The following is a 26,750-nucleotide window of genomic DNA, read 5'->3' on the forward strand; positions in this document are numbered from 1 at the left end:
GATATCGGGAAAAAATGTGGACCCCATTCATTTTATTACGAGGATTTAGTATAACATTTAATTTTCAGAAAGGCAATAAAAATAAAAATTAATCATGCATGAGACGATCTCGAGCCTCGTTGTGCCCAATCTTGGTACAATAACTAATTCTTTTCTTCTGAAATTAAATCACGAGGCCAAGAGGAGGCAAGATCGAATCACTTTTACTGTTTCCCCCCCGTGCTCTCAAGAGATGATACCTTAGATCAGCAGACGATTACAAAGGCCCTGTTCCGGTGAGCGTACGTGAATCTGCTCGAATTTTGTCATAAGCAGATCATCGCTCGATTACACGCCTTCGGTTTTTGAAGTCATCAGAACCGCCGCCGCCCCCGTCATCCTTGTATTTGTTAAACCTTCCGCGCTGGTTGCTCTCGAATTTCCCTGCTCCGGGACCTTTGTAACTCCTCGAACCATCCGACCTTCGATCATTCCTCCGTCCGCCGAACTCATCCGACCCTCGATCATTCCTCCGCCCGCCGAACTCATCCGACCTTCGATCATTCCTCCGCCGGCCGAACTCATCTGACCTTCGATCATTCCTCCGCCGGCCGAACTCATCTGACCTTCGATCATTCCTCCGCCCGCCGAACTCATCCGCTCGAGGTCCTCTACTTTTGATACCTCCGCGCGCCCCTCTCGACGGCCTATCGAAGTCGTCATCCGAAAAGTTGTTCCTACTACTACGCGCGCCACGCCCATCAAATTTGCCCCCTCTTCTATTTGGTACTGTTTCTTTTCTTCCGAACTTGGTTCCACGAGAACTGGCATAATCATCTGATTCGAAGTCATCATCCGAAAAGTTGTTCCTACTACTACGCGAGCCACGCCCATCAAATTTGCCCCCTCTTCTATTTGGTTCTGTTCCTCTTCTTCCGAACTTCGTTCCGCGAGAACTGGCATAATCATCTGATTCGGAGCCAGAATGGTGGAAATTACTCCGACGGCCTGCTTTATCAGAAAATTTACCCGCTTTACTTCTCCGAGTCCGCAAGTCCTCATCCGAATCACCACCTGAATCTGAATACAGCCCGGCTTCTTCATCTGAGCCATAGCTCAATCCCCTGAATTTACCTGGAGGACTTCTACCTCTGCCTCTATTTCTAGAATCCGCAACATGACTAGATCTCCAGTTAGGATGGACCGAAGTCTCGTCCTCCGAATCAAAATCAACTTCATCATCATATGAACCTGGAACAGAGCGCCCGCGGCGTAAAGGTTTCGACGGCCTTTTGCGACAGAGCGACTTTGCTTCCTCTCGAGCAAATGATTTAATGTCTAAGATTCCGTCTTCAGACCCAGAGTCCCCTTCAACCTCAGAAAAATCTATCGATGGCCCATTCCTAAGCGATGAATTATTCCGTGTATCTAGCTCGTAACTGTCCACGTTATCTTCCTCATCATCAAAATCATCAAAACCGGTACGAGAACCGTGATCGGAATCAGAATATTCTCTGTTATCAACTTTCTGGAATTTGTTACTCTGGTGAAAATCATCTTCAAACCCTCGATGATTCCTTCCCTGCTCCTGGTTATGTAAATGAGAATCTTCTCCCTTCATTGACGAGTCTGCATACTCAAAAGCAGCTACATCTGCTCCATCAGATTCATCATCATCAAAGTCAAAGTTCCATGCATTAGAGACTTCTGGGCGGCTGGCAGTCCTTTCCAACCTAGTCCTTGGATTCTGATGTCTTTCCTGCAATTTGTCTTCCATGAACTGTTCAGGTGGGCGCTTGCAATCGCAATGGAAGCAGGCCGTATTTCTCCGATAGTTTAAGAAGTTGCACCTACCAGAAAACATGGACCAGGACCAGTATGAGCTATGTAACATGCACAATTAGTATGCACCTTTCATTCAGTATGTTGCAAAATTAGAAGTACAGAGGCACATCTTCCTGCCTCTCTGTACACACTGAAGATTCTTCAACACTTTGCTCATTAAATTTACAACAATATAATGAATAAAAGTTACTGCAGTAATGAAGAATTAATGCAACATTAAAAGGGCGGGCAATTTCCACAACTAATAAAGAACCAGCATGTAAACAACTACAATAAAGCTCCAACCACGTTCTCACCATCAATGCAAAAGAAAAAAAAAAAAAGATAAAAAAAGTCCAAGCTTGGGGAGACAGGATCTGGGACCACGACTTAAAACATATAATGAGTGAATAATCACTGCAATATTAGAAGGGTCGCGCAATTTCCACAACTAGTAAGGAACTGGCATGTAAATATGAAACCTTAAAATTGCATAACAGATGGGGCAACTGTCCTAGAATACTAGCACCATCAATGCAGAATACACATACTAAAAATTTTCAAATAATCTCAGAATTTTGAAGACTTACTCTGGGCATTCCCATTCTCCTGGAAGCAGCTGTCTCTTTGGACGCTTCGCATCACACTGTAGGCACACTGAATTCTTTGCAAAATTCATGAAGTCACACCTGAAACAATATCACAATTTTTGGCATCTTCAGGAAAGACCAACTTTGATAGATTTATGCATATAAGAAATATAATCAGACAGAAAGGTAAGAAAGATTTAATTTTTTTCTAAATGATAAATATCCGGCATCATTCAGCTCTTCAGACACTGCAAACTCTGCCTAGATAAGTCCATAGGAAGATCTCACGGGATGAGAAATTAAAATATGAATATAAAGTGCTAGAAATGGCTTTAATTTAAATTTAGTGGAAATCACACCAGGTGTCCGAGTATTTTATATCATGCATATGAGTGTCATAAACAGGTGTTCAGCAAAGTCTATTGAAATTGTGGATCTAATTAAGAAGAAATCCTAAATGGTAATGCAAGTGTAAGAAACAAGTAAAGAATCATACTTAGGACATAACCAGTCTCCTTTCTTCATTTCTACATCATCCCGTCCAACTCGTCTCTTTGGAGTTGGTGGAGGTTGTTTGACCTTCGGTGGAGGCCTTTTAATAACTGGAGGGGGAAGGTTTGGATCAATAGGAACTGCACTCAACTTAACAATTTGATGAAGCAACTTGCGGACAACGATTTTCAGAGATTTTTGCTTCAGAAGAGATTTATTTGTCACTAAGCCATGGGCATGATCAAGACCGAATGTAGATAGAACTCGCATTACATCAATTGTACGTGCCTCATCCTCTTTGTTGGTCAAAAGATAGGCTTTTTCACAGGAGCTCCTCAGTTTGCAGGAGCTACAAACCTGCAAACCAATCAGTTATATCCAGAGGACATAGAAATTAAAGAAAGAAAAACTCGCTTGCAAGCAATTGAACATGGAGGAGAAGTAATTTGACTGAAAAATAACAAGAAAATAGATAGTAAAAAGTAGAAAGAGAGGACAGATATGCATTCTTGCATAGCTATTCTCATATACAGGCAGCAAAAGCAGCATGATGAACATTTAGATTTGAAGGGTCAACCTAGAAGAAGAAGATATGATAAAGCCTGTTCATTAAAAGCAAAGATATATTACCCAAAATAAATATTTGTCAAATAGGAAAAAAAAAATCATACCCAAATTTAGAAGAATTGACAAGTAAAAGATGCAACTCTTACATCTCCTTCATCGAGGTGCACATGCTTTCTCAATAGTTTGGCAGCCATAACCACCTTCTTGTCAGCAGTAGGGCATCCATAACCAACAAGAATTTGAATGTCCTGTCTCGACAATGACCTGACATCAATTTTACCTCAGCCAATATTAAAGAAGGTGTTACCATATACAAAACTTTAGTGCAAAGGCAGTCAATAATCTCAACCCTACTTGCTAATACAAGTCAAGATAATGAAAGATCCAACTTTGATCGGCTGGAGTGTCAACTTGGTCTGTGCTCATCTTATTCTTCTTATACAAGATAAACTAAACATAAAACCACTTAAAAAGATCATCCCTGAAAGAAGAAAATGATTATTCATCTATTGTACTACTATTTGAACGAAAATCAAGCCTGAGACCTGATGTAAGCCTTTTCTCTAGATATTCACACTCATGTCCACATCGAAATGATTTTTTTAAATGGACTCAAGGAGCACATTATGAATACACCAAGTGAAATGGGCTCCAATTTCTAATGGGAAAACTCAACCATGCAGCAGTCTAACTAACCAACATCCATCAGCTCTTCCTTATTTACAAATTAGAAATCTCAAACTTTATTAGCTAGAAAGGATACTAATATATTTCCTAGATCTTATCTTAACCATTCCTCATGTAAAAGGAAAAGTGGAGCACCTTACCGACTCTACTCGGCCATTAAACCCTCAACCCAAGAAACCTCTAGATATACTCACCAGCAACAAACTTAATTGCACACTTTCAAAGCTCTCATGTAACCTCTATTTTTACCAAATATTCTGGTTACTACTACACAAAAAAAAAAAAAAAAAAAAATTCTAATGCAGACAAATCGTAGTAGCTGCATATTCATTGACAGCAGCAGAAAAAACCAGATGTTTGAACAAACTCAAATTCCGCCCTCAAGCTAAATAGTCTACACAGGACACATTTCACTACAAAACCACAGTAATATGATGTGTCCCAACAATGTCAATCAACAAGCAAAGCATGAGAAGAAAAACTCGAAACTAACCAGCATAAACATTATGTTATAATTTCTTTCGGTCATTTTACTTCCATTCAAAATGACCCACATTTGGGTCGAGTTGTCATCTCACTGAGCTTTCACTGAAAACTACGAAAACCTACATGCTATGCCACCATGTACACAAAGAAAACTCCTTTATGGTCTTCCTTAATTACAAAACCACAATTGGCAAAGTTATCACATTTGGAACATCTCGAGAGTAATTTTGCAATCACATTAGATATGGAGATTGTGAAATGGCTTCAACCATCACCACGGCATACCTCAAGATGTCGAACCGGTCCTTCCCAAAATTCAAGCAAGCATTCTGAACGGTCTTGGGATCGGCATTCCAATCGAAATGCTCCTCCGGGATATCTCCGACCTCCAACCCCGATTCCCTCACCATCTTGTCCTCATCCTTCCTCCTATGATCAAAGTAATTCTGCTGCACCAGCCTCTCCATCAACTCGATCCACTCCCTCCACGGATGCACCAGCTCCACCTCCTTCACCGGCTGCGCTCCTCTCGAAGCACTCAATCCACCCTCGGCCGAACCGACCTCCTCCCTTGCGCTCTCATCCTCACCCTCACCACCGTCCAAGCTCGTCGACGACGCCCCGACCGGCCCCACCGTCTCGGCGGCAGCGCCCCGCGGCGGCGCGTGATCGCCCTTCGCCTCCCGCCAGGCGCGTATCCGCTGGAGCGTCTCGTCCTTCTGGGACCGCTCGCGCTCCTTCTCGATGGAGTCGATCTGGTCGAACACGAAGCTGAGGCGAGCCGAGAGGTTGGACGGCTTCGTCGGCGGCGGCGGCGGCGGTGGCTCCGGCGAGGGAGCCGAGGGAGAGGCGGAGGAGTAGCGCCGGCCGGCGAAGGGGGAGTAGGGTCGAGGGGTTGGGGAAGGATAGGAGAGGCGCTTGAGGATGAGGAGAGAGAGCGGGGTTCGCGACATCTAGAGAGAGAGAGAGAGAGAAAGCGAGAGGTTTAGTTTAGGGTTTAAGCGATGACGTCGTCGTCGGCCATGGATGTCTCGCCGTGAAGCAGGAGGAGCGGGAAGGAGGAAGAAGACGGGAAGCCAAAACCCCCCAAGGGCCTTATTGGGCTTTTTTCTGAAATGGACCGAAGAGTAGGCATGTTGGACGTAAGTGGGCCGGGCTTTCTACTGTCAAAATTAATCGGAAATTAACCTGAGGCATGCCCCAGGTGCCAGTATGGACCCTAGCCTGGACGCCAAATTTACCCCCACGCTAATTTTACAATTGAAACCTCAAATCTCAGTCGTGCCAATTGGGGTTTCAATTGTATAATTGACCGGAAATTGCTGTCATTTTTGGGGTGCTGAAGACCTAGGCCTCATCATTGGGGTCTTGGGCCCAACCTCTCAATTCCGAGCCGAAGATCTAGTTGCAAGCGCCTTAGTCTAGGGCCTAACTTCAATGGGCCTGGACACAAGCGTTGGGGACTTGTGCATGGACACTAGAGTCTCGAGCTAGGCCTCGATGAACTTGGATCAAGTGTCGAGGGCTCGAGCATGAGAGCTGGGGTCTCGAGCCCTATCTCAATGGACCCAAGCAAGGGCTCAAGAATGAGGATTGGGATTTCCATGGCCAAGCGTTGGTTCCTGTTCAAGCACTAAAATCTAATCATAATTTGAAAATTGAATTTCGATTTCTTAAAAAGAATTATTTTTCTAAATTTAAGCATAGATTTTTCCATCAATTAAAAAAAAAATTCTATTAACTCATTTTCATAAACAATCCAAAATGTCAAAAAATGAGACAAATGTTTTCTGCAAATTTGGAGCTTTAAAGTGTTTTTGCAAATATATGAAAGTTCCAGGACCGGATAGCGATCGGCGGGGAGCAGCAGTAAGGCTACGCAACAATCACAAGTGAACATGGCAGTGTGGACGAGATGAAAGCCACAATAGGGGCAGCCTCTCCTCTTATAAAACTTCAAATGTGGAAGCATAGACTGCACAGTTCAATACAACTCTGCTTTTAGTATAACATTAGCTGATGACACTGTCACGATTACAAATTTACAACAGCAAAACGCCTAAACACTTTTCCTTTTCTCCATGTAGTGTACACATTTACAGATCCTTCTACATGCACAGCCGATTCGCAGCTCCTGTATAAACTCAAAGTGCCATCAGTTGGTTAAACTCATTTGCTTCGAAAGAACCTGGGTGTGCTTCGAGCATTTGTTCTCTGCTCAGGGCTTGCCACAAGAAGGCGAACAAGTCCTCTGTTGTGCTCTTGGGTGGTTGAACACCAGCTCAAGCTTAGGTGTTCTTGTATCCCTTGAACCAACATCAGATGAGTTCACAAATTCGAGGGATGAAAATTTACCAAGACTTCACAGCAACAAACTGAACCTCAACAAGTAACAGAGAAGCTCTGATGCAGGCAACCGTCCCCGGTGAATCACCAACTGCTGAAAGTGGCAAAGATGCTAGCACTGCCTTGACCCTGTTCATGCTCAAAAGGGAACCCGACTTTTATGGTCAAGAATCAAAACCACTCAACCATACACTTTGGGTACAAGCCTGCCTCAGTGGTCACAGCAGAAAGGCCTCGTAGCTCTTTCTGAACTTTACGCCTCTCATAAAACACTGCACAAGCAAGTGAAGTGCACTTCACTCCACTTTCTAAAATCCAGTCCCCGCCACCACAATGCCGACAAATCTGCATAGATCATTCAAAGAAAATGATGTGATGTGACTGCGTGCTCATTTATATAGCTAAATAAGACTGCAGCTGAAAGATGGAAAAATGCTGCCTCGCTGCATGCATATGGAAAATCCATAAATTCCAAATATTGATTAGAATACAATAGAGACAAGAAAATTTACACTGGTTAGGCAGTCAAAATAGGAGAGGGTAAAAGTACTTCTTAAGACAAAAAAGAAAAGGCAGGTATGAGACCATAATAACCTAGAACAAGAGCTTCATGTGTCGAAAATTAAGATTACTGGTCAACCATTGATCCAATAATGATAAAAGAAAAGATTTAACACAATTCATTGGATTATATAGCATGATGAAGTCAGCAACATCATCTCTAGAATGCATTCAGATGGACAGATGAGACACCAAAATAAATGCCAACTGACAGAAAACTTAATAATGCAGACTCCGTTATGATTCTACTGATAGGAATACTCACTGCAGCAAGATGTTGCATATCTCTCTCCACTCTTGATGTCCTTCCAACTAAAGCTGTTGCAGCAGCTGGCCTCTTGTGTGAACATTTATTGCATAAATATGCTGATGTCGGGACCAGCTCACCACAAAGTACACAATGTTTTGAAAGATAGTAGAAATCAATTCGTTTTCGCTGCGGATTAGGTGAACTAATGGGACGTTTCGCAAAATTTTCCCTAATAGGACGGGGCATCTCTGAAAACCATTGGTTTAGGTCAGCACCAACAAGTCCAAATACTCGCTGCAAAGTTGGAATTATCTGCTTCTTTAAATAATAAAGTTCATTCAGTCGAAAAGGTGAATCAATCGCCAAAACCTCCATGGGATCAACGACCATATCCACTAGGCGTGCCCCTGGCTCCCCATGGACAACAACATATGGTATTCTTTCTGCATAACGTGGTTCTGCCCTGGAATCGATTCTCATTGCTTTTGTTGCAACGATTGCTGCAGGTGGGAGTGATGAGGAGGGCCTTGTACTGTAAGTACCTAATCGAACTTCCTTCGCAAAAACAAAATCCTGAAGACATACCCTTCCAGAGAGAATCCTTGTCCACTGGCGGTATAAATATGCTTTTACCTGTGCAAAGAGAGCAATATGAAGTAGTGCTCTAAAACTATACAAATCACCCTTTAAAGCAAGGCTTCCAGCTGAACAAATCAGGGGATAAGCAAGTACGCATTCTAGAAACATCAAAAAATAAATTGGACCACTCAGATTACCAACTTCTTCAATGTTTATTTCCGGGTCCAATTTGAAAGATTATGGAACTACAGATCACAAGACATTCTTCAGAAATGATAGGGGTTTCAGCAGAAACCATTGAAACCCCTAATGTATGGTAATCACATGAGAATAAGTAAAGACAAGTACATTTACTAGTTTCAACTCACGGAGATAATGAAGAATGCAATAAAGAGTCAAAATCCTACAATGTATGGTTTGAATCTTTTCGAGCACCTGTCTCACATGTAGCCATGCAGTGCATGGTTATCTATAAACTAACGAAACATTTAATCCTTTGGCATAACATAAAGGAAGAATTGAAAATGTACTTAGCCTCTATGTAGCACGGACACTCTCCGGAAGCCTTCGTGTCGTGTCCGACACTCCGATACATGTCCGACACGCTCCGACACGTCCCGACACGCTCCGACACGTGGTCAACGAGTGTCGAAAAATCCGACACATGGTCAACTCTTTCCGACACGCTCCGACACGCTCCGACACGCGAGTCCAAAATTCCGACACGCGATTCCGACACGCACGAGGTCAATTTTAAAAATTTCTAATACTTGAGGGGTCAAAATATAAATATACACAAAAGAAGTAATAAAATTGCTATAAATACACACACACGGGTCAATTTTTTTTTTCAGTTTTATTTTTTTAGAATTGTTTTATTTTTTTAAAAAGTCTTTTACTCTGAAAGAAGTAATAAAAAATGCTATATATGATAAATAAATAAATTTAAAAATATCATTTCAGCATTTTTATTTAAACAATATTTTTTTCCTCTAAATTTTGTGTATTATTGTAACAAATTAAAATAATGAATGATATTATTTAATATTTTTGTGTAAATTAATTCTATGCTATTTTTATTATTATTTATTTATGTATTTATATATAAAAATATATTTAATATATAACATGTCGGAACGTGTCGAAATTCTCTATTTTTAAGAAATGATGTGTCGACGTGTCGTGTCGTGTCGTGTCGTGTCACGTGTCACGTGTCCGTGTCGGTGCTACATAGCTTAGCCTAAGAGCACACCATCTGCCTGACACCTAGAACAAATAAACCATGGGCAGATGTACTCAAGAGTCAAGATTTTTGTAGTGTGGAACTAATTACAAGACTAAAAGGCAGATTTTCAAATGAATCTAAATTACCATTCCAAGTTTTAGGCAGACCCATAATCCATCTGCCACGATGATTAGGAAAACCTTTCTATTACAAGCATGTGGTATAAAAATAGACAGATACAAGTTGGCACATTTAACCGGTGCAAAAAAGAGTAAACAAATGAACCAGGTGTAGACTTGAGAAGTAAGTGTTGTCTTAGTAATTTGAATAGAATTCAGTAATTTCATCTAGTCTAGATCATATATCAGGACAAACGCATAAATATCAAATAGTATGAATCTCATTTTCTTCCATTTATGTCTAGACAAGAAAAAATCCAAGATCACAATGTCTAACTTTACAAGTTCTTCAATTTGGACACCAAGGAAAAGAAGAAGACCACCTGCTTAAGTTCAACACTATATCAGACAAACACTTGGACATATGAGTCATAAAGTTTGCTCTGGGAATTAAGTTAAACAGAAGGAAAACATATCCATAGAAGAAAGAGAATAGGCAACACTTCACCTTGGAAATGTCTTGCTGCTCAAAATAGATCCTCAAAGATTGCTCCATAGTTTTGGCAACTGCTCCACAAGTATCTCTGCGTACTGTTTCAATTCCTTTGGCATCAAAAAGAGGTTCTATTTGATCGGGACTCTCATAGCTGTAACCCACATAACGTTTCTTTGTAAGGAGGAAGCAAGGGTGATAGACTTTCTCCATCTTCAAAGCAACCGGGTTTGGATTCATCTCATTTACTGCAGAGACTATCTCTTGACCAATTCGAAAAGCATCCTTGACAGTTCGTCCTTTCAAGAGGACAAACATACTATGTGCCAAAAAAAGAAAAAAAGAAAAAAGAGTTATCAATTGCCCAACTAACACGCAGATAATCAGAAGCTTTTTATACGTCTAGATTAAGCACCATCAGCTAAGTTGCCGTGAAAAACATCTAGAGTGAGAAAGACTTATAAATACAATCAGAACTAGACCAATTAGTGTTGCAGCAGATAAATTAGAAAGACTTATAGCAAACCTCCATAACTCATAAAAATGGTGTTTGTAACATCTCACAAGTCACAACTTTTTAAGTCTTGAAAATGGCATTTGGTGTACAAGAACAGGCATGGGCTAACATAGCTGAAAACTTTCATTGAAATGATGCTTTTCATCTTTCTCAGAGATAAACAGTCTTTACCTATCAGTATCCCCATAGACAACTTTTGCATTCCACTCGTCATGTGCATTTACAAGGGAAATTGCATTCTCCAGTGTTCTGCGGCCACACTGAACAATACTATCTGCAAGCTCTGCACAGGGCATGCGGCCACTAAAACCCGCAGCAGTATAGCCATAGGTTACATTGGCTATTAGCTTCAAAGCAAGTTGCCTCGAATTAAAAATCTGTAACAAAAGAAGAGCTGTTTAACCACCTTTCATGATTTCACATCATATTTTGAAAAATGAGAGCAATCAATATTTCAACATTTATATCATACAAAACATTGACCTGCCAGCTACATTGAGCAGAGGAGTCAACAAGGCACAAAAAACCATAGTTTCAAGCAAACATTTGAGTTAAGAGGGGGAGTGTGAAATTGCCTCGAGCAAAAAAATAAATAAACCAGTCATGCCAAGCTAATACTCTACCTGATTTCAGTAATAAATTAATAGGTGCCCAGGCCTTACCCTGTAAAGAATTTGCTGTGGAGATGTTAATCTTTTCATTGCTTGCTTTACCATTATTCTGGTTGACAATATTTCCTCCAGTAAACGAGGCAGTATGCCCTTCCGTACCTGCATCATGACAGTTTATTAGACTATTTTTCTTCTACAAAGTTATCTCCTAGAGCTGGGAGATGCAACTAAAAATCAAGTTCGACTTCAGAACCAAAGAAAAAAATATAAGCTCTCTTGTGCTAACCCACATAAAAGCAGCTATAGAGGTTTAACAGGGAAATTCAACATCACAGTAGACCAATTCCTTCATATAAAAAACCCAGGAATTAGCAAATAGAACCAATCACATCACCTATGTTATTGCCGAAACCAAGTTTGCCTGCCACTGGAAAATTGTATGTAATCTTAAGTCTTAGCTAGTATTGGTCTGCCCACTAAGCCACAGTACCTTTCAATGATCTGACCTTTCATGAGTGAGGACACTTAATTTGCTTAAGCATCAGACTGGCATTGTATCCTCAAGCATGGATGTCTGCCTAGATGCTTAGTATTGTCATAATTATGACTAAAGTACACCCATAACAGTTTGTGGAATATACCAAATAAACATCCTTACGTTGGTGCGTATTTAAAACCATAACTATCTCCCCAAAAGCAAAAGCCCTCAAATTAAAGAGCATATATAGCATATGTCCTAACACTCCTCCATCTAAATCAGGCCTTAGATGGACGTGGACGTAGCCACGTCTAATAGACAACCTGGATAGAGACAGTAGAACTTAAAAAAAGAACAAGGCAGAAAAACAACATTAGAATTCAAACTCTGGAACTATGCTCTAATACATGTTATACCCCCTTTTACCCAAAATCTTAAATTGTTAAGAAATTGCTCCAAAATATAAAAAACCAAAGAGAGCAAATTCCTTTACACCCTAAATTACCTTTGGAGGCACATACATAACGCCATTTGGTGTCAACAGTATTTGATCTTTTAAATCTCGCAGAACATATTGATCCGCTGTAAAAGAAGTGACTCCAAGTGTGTTGGCCTTCGAAGGCACAACTTTTCCAAGGCATGTACAAAAGCAAAGATTGTATGCGATTATCATTGATGGATATAGAGACTGAAAATCCAAAACAATTACAGGATCTGCATAAAAACCAGATTCTGGTTCCATCACCAGTGGTAAGCACTCCATTGCAGGTTGTGAAGCAACCTAATAAACCAGAAGGTGAGGTCACTGTTTCATTAAGTCAATATAAGAATCCCCGCAGGAACATAAAATATAATACATATAGGACCATCTACCAGAAACAACGAAAACAACCAAATGAACAGAAACAATATTATCAAAGAATTAAAAGTCGCTTGATGGATAAATTTTAGAAGAGCTGGAAAGCACCATAAAAAAGCATTTGAACCACTCATTTCATACTTTTAGATAACATTACAATCTAACATACTTCTACATTGTCACAGAGTCTCTCATTTACAAAGCAGAAAGGCAGACATGTCCAAGAAAGAAAAAAGTGGTGATAGTGGTGCCCATATACTGCTTATGTATAAACTTGTGACATCTCCTCTTACAGATTGTCATTAAAAGATTTTTGGGATGAGAATCTGCAGTAAGTATCATAAAGCATAAGCCAGTATGATTTTTGGTGTAAAGCGTGTTATTCAAACATTATGCAGTACTTTTCTAACATCTATAATGATATAGGGAAAGAAGACGAATAATACCTAAAGAAGTAAATTACTAATGCTCTGATACAAAATACATAATGTACACATAAAAGGTGCTGCAAACATGCTGATTACAATTTCATATTCATCGTTCAAAAGCCAGATGAATCCAAATAATGAGAAGGAGCTTCACATAATCCATTGAAAATAAGAGGGAAAAACCCAAGTGAAGGCATTGAATAGAAAGCAAACATCTGTTCTGTCCCAAAATCAGACAATTCCTCCCTCATTCTTCTCTGCAGTATTAAAGGTTTTAGAAAGAGTAAGGTGGACTAGTACCTGTTGATTCCCAGGCGAAATGGCAATGTAGTTTTGAGTATGAGCCAACCTGAGGAACATAGATTCAACACGGTATTGTGAACCTCGAGAAAGAACAGAGAAAAAGTCAATACCAAAGACGCGAGCAAGTTCTGCAGTTCGGTTGACCTGCAAATAGTTCACACATTAGGCAGATGTACTTAAGCCCATGAAAACCGACAAGAAATGAAATTACAGAAAGCACGCATAAAAAGGGAAAGTTCACTTGATGTTCTGCTATGAAGACAAATGATGGACCAGTAAAAATTTGCCACCCCACAAAATGTACAAAAGGGAAAGTTTACTCAATTTAACTCATAAGTGATGGTTTAGTACTTGAGTTCATTAATTAAGATTCTAAGACTGAAAAGTAATCTGCACATGACATATGGCTCCCTCAAGCTTCTTCATCAATTACCCCCATTGACTTCCTATGATCTAGGTTTTATGCACAACACTAATTAAAAGCTTGAACCACAGAACAACAAATGTTTATGCAATATGATAAAGAAAATATTTTAAAAAGGGAATGTTTCATCTAATATCCTAAAACTTGTGTACAAAATCCAATCATTTCATGATCCTTCCAATCGATGCAATCAAGTCTTAACAGAACTTTCTTTAAAAGTCCAATCAAATCCTTTCAATCATAGCATAAGGAATTGCCCACTTCGAAGTCGAAAAAAGCCTACTTGGTGACTTCATATTGCATTTGTCAGTAAAATTTGAGGACTCGATGCATGTTTTAATAAAGATTTAGGATTTAAAAAAAAACAATTGCAATGTTCAGAACTTCGTTGAACTTTTCAGTAAAGGTTTAGCACTTGATTGCAGCAACTAAAATTCTAAGACTGGAATGCCATCAGCATATAAGGTTTCCCTTCCTCAAAACTTCTTTATCAGCAATTACCCCCGTTGATTTCATATGGATTATTTAAACAAAAATAACCTTCCTCTAGGCTTGATGCACAACATAGATTCAAAACTTGAACCATGGAAACATAGAATGTTTATGCATAGATAAATACAGTTGAACCATAAAATTATATTATTGCGTAGAAATACCAAGTCAAGTTGATTGATAATCTCTACGTTCAGCTTCGCTCTCTCGATCATGTATTCAAGACAACGATATCTTGCTCGTCCTGGCCCACTCGAGAACCATTTTGTCAGTATGCTGTGCTGAAATGAGGGAATTTTCCTTCTCAAAACAACTCCAACTACAGCTTCCACTGTATACATGTTGTGCTTAACTTCACCACGCACCAAGCGCCAAACATTTAGGACAATTCGACCACCAACATGAAGACCACTCGCATGGGTTCTACCCCACTCATCTTCAATAATAGCATCTCCCGTTCGTACAGAATCAAACATCAAAGGTTCAGTTAGAACATTCTCTGCAATCCCTTCATCAGTAAGTCCTGATTCTCCAGAAAAAGCTTTGCTGTCTGATGGTACTCGAGATATCATATTAAGCAAACCAATTCCCAGATATGAAGCCCTCTCAGCCAAATAACCAAGAGAACCAGATTGAACATCCCATCCCACCAATATATCCGGATCAAACTTGCTAACGATCTTCGCAAAATGGATCAACAATTGATTTTCTTGTGGAAACACTAACACCTCACAGCTGGATACTCCATCATGACTCCTTCAAGATGACAATTAAAAAAAAAAAAGAGGATAATTAATCCAAGTGTATGAAACATACATGTCGCACGAAATACAGCACGTACAAAGGGCTCAACAAATTAGCCTCATTCCTAACACAAGTGCTATACAGGTATTTCCTTTTTGAACTCTTGAATTGATTTGCTAGTTTGATTCTTTAAGACTTCCAACACCTGACACTATCAACCTATTAATTTCATTATGCCCCACATCATCACTAACACTGCTCTTAAATCAGAGTAAAGCAATAATCAGGGAAAAGGACATTAAAAGTGCCATAACTTTCATATGGTGCTCACTTTAGAGCCAAAACTTTTTGCTATATCACTTAAATGCCAAATCAGAAAAAAAAACGATCACTTAAGCGTCTCTAGCAATAAATTCCGGCAACTCATCCCGTGTGGCTTTTTTTAATGAAATTTCCATGTCCATGTGGCTTTCTTATAAAAAGGAAGTCCAACGACCTGGCCTTAAACCTCATTCTCTCTCTTGTTCTCTTTTCTCTCTCTCATCCCAGAACATAGTTTGCTTGGCTTGAAGCTCAATCTCTCAGAAAGACAGGATTCATCTTCAATGGCAACCAACCCACTCCAAATTGACCCCAAAAGTTGTTTCTACAACTCCAACTCCACCTTCTACAGCAAGCACAACCTATTCCCCTTCCCCCCAATCCCTCCCTCAACATCACCAGCTTCATCTCCTCCTGTTCCCACTGCAGCTCCACCGCCTTCATTTACACCTCCTCCAGTCTCCACGTCCCCTTTCGTGAGCTCTAGCACTCCATTGACTCCTTCACCTTCCACCTCTCAGCCATGGGCATATGCAAGCACGGCATCGTCCTCCTCTGAAGCTTCATCATGGCTCTTTGTTACCATCCATCCTCAAAATCCCACTTTAAAATTGCAATTTTGGTGAAACAAAATCACACAAATGAAATAGCAGACCTCTATTGCAAGTTGCAGTCACTAATTTTGCCCCAAATCCATGGTTGCAAGGTTAGGTTTGAGGAAGATCGTCTATTGTGACGTTTGGGTTTGAAGAAAGAGGGCTATTAATGCTGACTAGGCATGCCGGCGAGCCACGTTGACTGGAAAAAATGTTAGAATATGGTCACGTCAGATCTCTAGCCTCCCAAATCGGAGTTGGCACTTAAGTGATTTTTTTTTTTTAAAGTAACACTTAAGTAATCCAATGAAAAGTTTTGGCACCAAAGTGAGTGTTGTACAAAAGTCATGACACTTCTAGTGACCTTTTCCTCGATAATTATCATGTCCTTACATTGCACCTCATAACTTAAATATGAAATCTATAATAATAATAAAGTGGGAAAATTAGAAGAAAAATGATCCAAAAATGATGTCTAAATAACCCAGGTTTAAGAAGTTAATGAAATGCAGCTGTTTTAACTACACGAAGAAGTGCAACATACATCATAAATTAAATGAGAGAGCCTATGTCATGATAACACAGGGGTGTGTATATCTGCCCCAGGCATGTGACAAAGCAAGGACTTCAGTAGCTTGAGAAACCAAAAGCAGACAACCTCATTTCAACCAAGGAACGGAGAAAGTGAACTGCACTAAATTTTATTAAACAAGATGACTCGAGGTTCTTTGAAAAATGATAAATGATAAAGCTCTTTCTTCAATTTATAGATGGTTTTCCTACTGAGCTTTATTTGAACTTCAATTTAAAGATGCCTTAAAAAGATTCTCGTAGGTGTATATGTTATGTAATGACAACAAGCAAGCTTATCCACCATAGGTCAATTTCATAGATCCTTTTACACCACGCTAAATAAAAGTATTTGAAATCTTTCCTTCAAAGTCAACTCACATGATTTTAGTAGCCTGTACTTTTACCTTACATCTTTAAAGTCAATTGTTTCGTGCAGCCAAATAACCTTAAAGGAGTTTCTCTAATCTTACCCTCAATTGAGCCAACAATATTTTTTGTCCTATTTCAAAACTATTTTCTCAAGTGTCCATATATCCACTGAAGCTTTCTCAGCTATGCTAAACTCATTTTGTACGCAAGTTAGCACAACCTCCTAACAATTCAATACCATATAGAGTTGCCAATGTTACCACTCTCCACTAAAATTTGTTGGAGTTCAGAAATCGGGCTTGCCGACTTAGTATGATCTATTTGCAAATCGATATCAAGGTAAGAAAAGTAGAATCTCTAGAAAAAGAGGCCATTCATTTTAACCATTGACTCTGCTAAAGACATGACTTCACTCTGTGTCGAGCAGCTACAACACAATTCATAAAGTCCCTCAGAAAAGAATATCAGAAGACAGAAAATGCAAATCACCTCTTAACTGCATCTTACCTTTGACAAGATTCAGTTTTGCAGTGCACCAGCACATGTACATCAATAACCGAATCCTGATCATTCATAACAGCAAGAGCTACAATATTGATAGCATCAAATCGAGGATCTGGTCGGAGTTCTCCTCTAGATTCTGCTTGAACCTTTCACAAAATATCAAATTTAATTCAAATGTTAGGATAAGAAAGAAAAGTCAAACATCACCAGGTAAAGCCAAATAGATTAAAGATAAATTCAAGAATTTACAGTTCGAGTTACAGAAGTAGGCAAAAACGGTAGAAGGTACAAGTGTCACCCAAATGTAATTTTGAAATTGTCGTAAGGAGAGGTAATGCATAACCTCATCAGGAAACGTCAGTCAATTTCCAGAAAATCATGTAGATGGTGTATAGATCGTTCAATATCTTTTCTAGTCAAATATCATCAAATGAATTATCTCATTTACCATTACAAGTTGCAAATCCTGTAGATCCCTATCTGCAAGCATCCAGGTATGTTAATTACTTACAAAATTTATTCACAACTACATCAAACAATTTCTACTCAAGGTAATCCTTTTATTGATTTTCCAGGACAAAATCTAGGGCTACAAAATCCAGATGACATGACCCAACACTTAATAAATTATCAGAATCAATGCTCATTTCCCAACAACTTTATTTATCAAATTAGAAAACCATGTCAAATGTACCTCTATACTTAATAATGTAAGCTGTTGCCCTCCACCAGTGCTCGCAGGATCTCGATATCCTAATTGACTGAAAGGTGTAGATCCTGATTTTCCATCTGGTCCTGAAATCTGCGAGATATCTTGAGAACAGTTGTGTGATTTCACTCTACCAATACTTTTTTCATTGATGAACATTGTTGCTGCCTTATTATGAGATGGATCCTCTTCTTTCTCTAGCTTTCCACGTTTATGCTGATTAATTTGCTTTATAGAAGGTTTAGCATGAGGTAAAGAACCAGATTCAGGCATAATCCCATTGACATCATCTTGGGAAGTTTCTTGTGAATGAATTGGGGTAACTGGAGATCCTGCAGAACGCTCAAGCAACTGAATTGAATTAACAGAACTGCAAGACTCCCAGCATGGCAAAGCAATTATGAAAAAATTACCTTTCAAAGGAGAAGAATCCATTAATTCTATACAGTTCTTTCCAGAAGTACCTGAAGTAAAAACATAAATATTATATACAGCTAACATGAGAAATGAGATACATGGATTTTTTTCTGCACAATAATTACCTTTCTCACTACACCGTAGCCAGTCATTGACGATATCAGCAGAAGGAGGTGAAATTACAGGTGTCAAAAGGTATAAGCATGAGCCATCATTTTGATAGTGAGTAGGGACACCCATGTGAGCTTCTCTAATGTAGTTGGAGCCACCATCCGTAATGCCATCAGTTTGAACCTCTTTGTCTTCTCTAAATCCTTGGACAAAGAATGGAGGAATTTCATCCAAAGCTCTCCCTTGAGGAAGAAACATGAGTTTGTCAGCAAAAAAGGTATAGTATTCAGCCATCTTAAAGTCATTGATGATTTAAGGAACTGAAACATAATCTAGAGTCACCACAAAGTACAAAAAGTACTAACATCCCACCTGAGGTTCCTTCATGCCCATCGTGTTCCACAACCACAGAGTGAGAACGCTTAATTTTACCATTGAGGAGAATGGGATGTTCAGGAGCCTCATCACCACAGTCAGCAACGGGTGGCTTCTCACGGATGGTCATGGCAATTAAAGGTGAAGGTTTCTCTACTGCTTCCACAGTTGTCTGCATTAACGTAGCAGCTCCTGAGAAACCCACATCTGGTCCCAATTCACTGTCACTACGATCCAAGCTTTCTCGTAATAATGTTAAACTTGTGTCTTCATTGGCCTCAAGGTTCTTATGCGACAGTGCCTTACATGCTATCAGATTTCCTGTCTCATGGTCACTTTTATTAAAGTGAACATTTCTGTGATATGTCTCAGATTCGATAGCACTAGCTGTCTCACAGACAGAACTGGATACATGAACCGAGTGCAGTTTTTCCTTAAAAAATTTGTCCTGGGAGTGAGATTCCATAGTATTTAATAGCTTATTACCTCTGGAGGATGGGACATCAGAAGTTACTGATTTACTTTTGAGGACAGGCCCTTCAGTCTTGTCAATTTCATTAAATAACAATGGAAGTGAAGGATCACACATCTCAAAGGGAGACTGCTGTGGTCCTTTAACTATGCCCACTGGAAGGAATCCTTCAGTTATTGCCATCCCAGATCCAGTAAAATTTTCTTGATAGGCCTCTTTTGACTCTCTCTGGAAATCAGGACATGATCCAACCTGCCTCGTGTCATACTCATTGCCATGCTCAAGCAAGTCTATCTCTTCGGGACATGCGAACTCATTGACCCTTTTTTCACTGTGAGGAGTGCAGTCTAGTGGGTTGAAAAGGTGGCATCGCTTTTTCCTCATCAGATCTCGGACAGAGCATCTCTCAAATACGCTCGCTTCCTGTAGATGAGCATCTGATTCTGCCTTTTCTGTTGGTGTATCAGAAAGATAGTCCAACCTTCTCTGACTGTGTGAACTAGAACATTCCAAATTTTGATTCTCACAGCCCCCAGCAGATCCATCATTCATGTTTAGACTATTCAACTCTGGGTGGCTTGTGACCTTGGGGATCATGGCAAAAGGTAAACTACCCCATAAGGAACTATACTTTCTTTTCTTATTGGAAGAACTTTTGCTGTTATTATCTAGAGCTTGTTGCTGTGAGAACTTCTTAAGTTCAACCTTCTTCTCCATCTTTAAACCTTCTTCCAACCCAGTAGAAGGAGAATGGCAACAACCATCACTGGAGCCATCAACTTGGGGAATACTTTTCTCTGATGAAGCTTGGGAATGGCTACTAAAATTAGCAGAAGAAGTTCCTCTTTCCTTTGAACAGCCAAAATCATTCATATCATCAATTGAATCAAGAATGTCCTGACACTCTTTCTGAGACTCACTCTCATACTCGATATTAGCCTTTTCTAGCACCTTATCAATAGTTGTTGCAGGCAAAAGGGGAGTCAGAATAATATCTCTAACAAGTTCATCATCCGAGTTTATGTCTTCAGCAGCCTGGGATGTGGCAAGCCATTTGAGAAGTCCAAGGACTTCCTCATCTACTGCCTAAAATGCACAGAGAAATAACAACAGGTGAGTGAATTTGAGGATTTCGAGTTCACCATAACATGCTCAAGGCAGACCTATTGCTCCGTGACAAACCAATTGCCTACAAGCTATCCCTGGAAAGAAAAACTCCTCCAAATACCAGTGAGTTGCACCAAGACATTCTAGAAAATGGGAAATGAGTATTGATAATCACTTATGATGCCAAAAGGAGCGATCAAAACACAATCAGTAAGGATCCACAGGGGAAACTGAATACAAAATTTTAAGAGTGGCTTGGCTTTTCTTTCAATGAAACAACATAACAGACACCATATGAAAGAAAGACAATATCAAGGGAAAAAGAAAAGGAAAGGACCAATCTAGCAAGTGCAAAACACTTGATATAAAAGTAGCTCAATGGTTAAGCAGATGAAGTATTCTCTATCCTAGTTAAACAGAAAAAAACAGTAAAATAATATTTTAAACAGATTTACACCAGGAGGCTACTAAAAGAACCCTATCAGTCTGAGGACACACCAGAGTGACAGAAGCAAGGGAAAGTGGGAAAGGTACCGTCTTGGCTTCATAGAACTGAAAATGATTAAAATATCAAATATTGGCAGTAGAATAGACCAGCTAAGGATAAGCAAGATACAATATAAAAAGGAAGGAAAGAAAACAAAAGAATGATGACATGACAATTACTGACAAACATCAATGTTAGGGAAAAGACACCTCCGGAGCGATGACATTACCTTCACACCCAATGGTTGTGTCAATTGAGATGATTTATTTTTATTCGACAACTCGTAACATGCATCTTTTTCTTTGACAGGTGTTGCAACCATTCTGTCTCCACAGAACAAATCTGGCGATGAGGGAGAACAATTCAGAGCATGTTCCTCAAGATGCAGCAAAAGATCTCTACCATCACAACTTGAACCTGCAAGGGCTAACTCAGTGGAATTGCCACCATCAAGGGGAGCTGTTATCAAGCTCAGCGGCCTCATACTTTGCTCTGGGGTGCCTGAACTTACAACTCCTGAACAGAGTTCCAATAGTTTGTGTTCCAAGTCAAGACCATGTGAGAGATCTTTCAGAACATCCTCTAGGGGTGGTTTTCCAGGATCAGGTGGTAGTGCTGCCTCGTGCATCCCACTCCTTTCAAATTCCTCCTGTAGAAATAGAAACATAATCAAAACATTTTTGCAAGCGATGGATAGGGAAAATACTATTGCATTAATCTAAGTAAAACTGCTGACAGAATGGACAAAAGGAAACCTCCCAAATCGGCACAAGGGATTGGACCAATTTCACATCCGTACGAGCTTGAGAAAGAGAGGTATATGTTTTGAACTGCTGGTTAACAATATCTGCAAGCAAACAGGGATAGCAATTTCTTCATAGAAAATGAAGTGCCTTATGTTTATATCTTAAATGAAGGCAACAAATGATAAGAGTATAAACAAACCATCTACACCAGCATCTCCCTCCAGTTCACATGTGCTCTGACGTTTAGCCACATCTCCAGACGAAGCATCTAAGCTACCCAGAGGCTGCCACCTCCAACTTCCTGGGATCGTAGATGATATCCAAACAGGAGTCTCCAGGTGGGCATCCCTACCCAAGTCAACCTAATGAGGAACTTCCAAGTATCATTGACTATCCACAAACATACGTACCTGTATATTATGAACACCATATACAATATGAAGCATAAAAAGAAAGACGGTCTTGTACGGAATCCGCCATATAAGAGAAGATAAATATGACTTAAAAGCAGCAAACATGCACTATGACTTTGCCATCACCTGTCTTCCTTGATCATTATCAATACATATCTTTGGAGCAAAAGTATCTGGTATTGGATGTCGAAACCTTATTCTCATTAGATGAAGAAGACCCATCCCAAATAAGTTATAGTCAACCTGCCATTAATTAACCTCAGGTGCATCAAGAAACACACATATGAAAGATAGCAAGTCTGGGCACGAGGGCATTAATGACCCATCCTTGCAAACTCACCCACTATAGAACCCGAGAAAGGCAAATTTGGATAAGATAGAAAGATAAACTGATGTCGCAAGATAATACCAGAAACTGAAGCAGATAGGGAATATGTGATTCATGCGGCTGCAAACTTCTGTCAAATACTGCTCCTCCCTGGAAAATGATGTTGGACCATGAATAAAAATGAAATAGACAAACAAGATGACTATAGGCACATGTATTGCATGACACATTTTTTTTGTCAAAACTAATATGTTGATCACAAGTTTTTCTTACAAGAAAACCTTCCTCATAGAAGATAACCTTTTGGAACAAATCCAAATACCATCCCAACTTTCATGCACATACCAATTTTCATCCACTACTTTTAAAACCACCAATTCGAGAGTGTTGTTAATATTGAGATGGGGGAGGGGGGGGGGGGGGAGGGGAGGGGAGGAGGAGAGAGAGAGAGAGAGAGACTGGCAATAGAGGTTTAAGACAGCTAGAGCACAGCCAAAGATGGCAACTGGTGGCTGTGAAGCCTTTGAGTGGTGTGCCTTTGAGTGGTGTAATTGGTGGAGATGATTAGGTTTGGGTTTAGAATTTGGAAATGATTTTGGGATAATCTTTTCTAAAGTTTGTTGAAGGAAGGGCAATTTGGTCTTTGGACTATGCAGTTTGGGCCTAAGATGCAATTTGCAAATTTCAAAATTCAAGTATGTAAAGCGATTTTTGCATGAAATCTTAGCGTGGTATTCAGAGGTTTGCCTTTTTTTACCAAAACTAATATCTCCATTTACAAGGTTTTCTTTTGAGAAAACTTCCCTGCATCTCAGAAAATGTTCAACAGAACATACTCCAATGGCCACATTTAATGACTAGTGGACTTCCACTGATACATTTATATTACTCTGTCGAAGAACAAAATATATGCTAATTTTCTCAGGCCTCTCAATAAATCAAAACTTAATTGCCAAATTTTGGCCCATATATTTCTGGGATGCCCCAAATAAAATATGAATAGCAAATGCTTTCTTTTTACGATAAAACAAAAATTTAGTTATCAGGCATGCGCACTCCAGATCAAAACAATGAATACACTTGAAGGCATGCAATTGAAGAAGCCAAAGATGACAAGTACCAAATCTAGAGCAGAATGGTGAAAACTCTTTAGTATTCCAAAGCAATACCAATTCCAATAAGGCACTATTGATAGAGAAAGAAGAATACCAAAAGAAGCTTGGCAGCACGTGAGACATCATGTGGATGATAGCTAAAGCTTCGGTCAAGGTGCCACAAAGATGTTGCTTTGGAATATTCAGGCAGAAAAATATATATACACAAGCTGTCATTTATGGATACAAGTATATCTTGACAAACAGCTCTTCAGATGCATGATAACCATAAAATCTCCTTGCTCGTACAAGGCCGCAACCATGCACGTGTTGCCGTTTTACGCCAGCATTGCCTTTGAGCTGCAGTAACTCACAAAACAATCCTTTCAGATACAAACTAGCAAGTGAATTGCACAATAAGTTAAAGCCAGGACTTAATATTTTTGAAGAATGACAAATTATACCTTCAATGCTTTCTCCATGGCTAGAGAGACAGCATTTGTAAATGCATCCCCTGTGCAATTCAACAGTGACCAATTAATTCCATGCTAGTAGCAGAACAGTAAGAAACTAGTTTAAAAGGGACATGAATTCGAAATATATAAAAGCACGAATAATTCAAAGAAATTGAGGTAAAGTCTACAACAACATTATATTATGAGATAAAGTCTACAACAACATTATATTATGAGGACATTGACAAAAACTGTTCAAGTAAAACCACAGCCATGTTGCCAAAAGAACATATCACCCTGAAAACACACAAGCTACATGCTAGAGGTATTGTGAACTGAGAGAAACGTTGATTAATTTCTTCAAACCAGGATATGCACAAAGCAGCGCATGCATCTGTAATATGCACAAGTACCTTCAGATGTTGGATGGATTGGAATATCTGTACATGGTACATACAAATAGGGTAAAGCCTACAAGAAGAAAAAAAAATTTAGAATCAGTATGAAAAAAAATGCACAAGATATTGCTGTCTCATAAGCTATGCCATGGACAAGCATCATGTACTTTTCACAATAGATTGCTTGGAGCCACGTAAGCTCCTCATTTGTTATTTAGACATTCAACTAGTGTCCAGCCAGTCAAAGAAAGTAGACTGTTGCCAATATGGTGCCTCTTGCGAGCAGAAAGTGGAAGAAACTTTCTGGATCCTGAATTTGCCTTTCATCTTGTAGCATATACCTCAACTCAAGTCTGTAAACCCATGCTGGTTTAAATTCTTCATCGGCAGAAAGGAAGTTACTTTCATTGCTCCACAGCTCAAGGGGGGTAAAGCAAGTACTTGGAACAATTAAAAAAACTACAAATAAACAAGGATTGCACTCACCTTATGCACATGTAAGCAAGTTTTTTGACCAGCAGGAGTTGAACCATATACTCTTATTACAGGAACCTCATTCACTTTTTCACCTTCATCAATCAATCATGAACAAGATTATGAACATACAAAAGTAGATATTTCTAGCTAAATTTCTAGCTACTGTATAGTAAATGTAACTGTTATTTTTGCAGGTTAAAGGTCAAATCCTCACACAGAATTTTAAAGATTGACATGGGACCACGCCACATGAAAACTGTAAGCGCGCCTTCTTCTCTTTGCATCAGCAACAAAAAAGCGAATTTCAATTATGTCATCATCAAGACAAGTACACTCTCGAAACGAAAAGTAATCATCAGTCTACGGAAGAACACGATGAGTTGAACAATGCCCACCAAAAATTAAGAAAAATATTCAATACTCTCTGGATTTTCTAAGCAACCAAACCAATCATGTAATAAATTATCAAGACACCAATGTGCTGATTCCATGACTCTGTGCTACAATTTTAATCAATCCTTGCGTATATCCATGCCAGGCAATTACTTAACATCAATCCAGCAGCCCCAACAAGAAGTCCAAATAAGACATCCATGGAAAAACTGATAAGTTCTTCATAACAGAACACTAAGCCAAGCATATTCCTTGCACTCATAAGAAAGCAAACAAACTTTTGTCTGAAATGCAGTAACTGATTGAATCCTACTCTAGCAAACAAAATTAACACCTTCCAGATTCAAACCACAGGCTTCTCTGGCATTTCCTACTTACCACTAGATTCCATAACCAAAGAAGCAAACACAAAAATTATGCTTCAAAAGATGAGAGCAGACTCTCGTTCTCTTTTTACCAAAGACGCGTTACATACATTTTATTACGACAAAAACATAGAATAACTTCAAAAGCATCACTGTTCCTAGGAGAAGACAACATCAAGACCCATTCTAAGACCCCAATTCAGCCACAGCTCCAGGAAGCAGCAAGACCCAACAACATTACTGTGTGGCAACTACCTATTACCATCACGGGCACAGTAAAAAAAGTCTTTCCATCTGTTTTCGTGCTTCCCCTAAAGCCCATATTCGCACAGTCTCATTCTTTTTTACTAAAGACACGTTAGATACAAATTATTACCATTAAAACATAGAATAACTTCAAAAGCACTGCTGTTCCTAGGAGAAGACAACGTCAAGACCCATTCTAAGACACCAATTCAGCCATAGCTCCATGAAACAGCGAGACCCAACAACGTTCCTGCGCCACGACCACCCATAACCGTCGCGGGCACAGTTAAAAAACGAGTCTTTTCCATTCATTTTCATGTTTCCCCCACTGCCCATATATCCCACCGTCCGAACTGCCCGTACCTTGAAAGCTGCTGTAACAAACATCGACGCCCGGGATCGGGCGCGCCATGTAGTAGTCGATGGACACGATCCGGACGCTGAAAATCGCGGGGTCCTTCTCCGGCCCCGACGCCGCTGTACTGGGCTGCGAACCTTCTTCCTCCGTCGGGAGTGGCGGCTCCTCCATCTGCAGAAACCTTCCCACGACCCTCGCTGGGGAAAAGCGCCAGAACCCAGGGCGCGGTTAGCCCGAAAGTCGATCGCCGGTGAGAGCTCGGAGGCGCTTGCTGGTGTATAACCGACCGCGCGAAAGTCAAGAGCGTCTTCTCCAAGCTTTTTCCAATTTTTTCCCTCTCGCTTGTTCTCGTGCAGTGCAGTAACGGAAGGCCGGAACAGGA

The 26,750-nt window shown here is 39.8% G+C and overlaps 1 protein-coding gene across 1 annotated transcript; it reads right to left on the reverse strand.

The window, feature by feature from the left end:
- On the reverse strand, positions 1-26,750 carry LOC104435120 (DNA polymerase zeta catalytic subunit). Its single transcript, XM_039307481.1, is given in 29 exon segments — positions 1-1,829; positions 2,394-2,492; positions 2,890-3,242; positions 3,599-3,716; positions 4,911-5,578; positions 7,128-7,316; positions 7,798-8,415; positions 10,214-10,517; positions 10,887-11,092; positions 11,378-11,485; positions 12,310-12,585; positions 13,392-13,538; positions 14,475-15,066; positions 17,421-17,563; positions 18,112-18,458; positions 18,540-18,590; positions 18,669-18,896; positions 19,027-20,587; positions 21,325-21,744; positions 21,851-21,942; positions 22,041-22,203; positions 22,381-22,497; positions 22,664-22,732; positions 23,792-23,834; positions 23,924-24,036; positions 24,141-24,190; positions 24,545-24,602; positions 25,016-25,098; positions 26,374-26,750. Coding segments are annotated over 29 exon segments (8,895 nt in total). The 5' UTR covers positions 26,540-26,750; the 3' UTR covers positions 1-316.

Source organism: Eucalyptus grandis, chromosome 2 (assembly GCF_016545825.1).
Source record: "Eucalyptus grandis isolate ANBG69807.140 chromosome 2, ASM1654582v1, whole genome shotgun sequence".
In the NCBI taxonomy this organism is placed as follows: domain Eukaryota; kingdom Viridiplantae; phylum Streptophyta; class Magnoliopsida; order Myrtales; family Myrtaceae; genus Eucalyptus; species Eucalyptus grandis.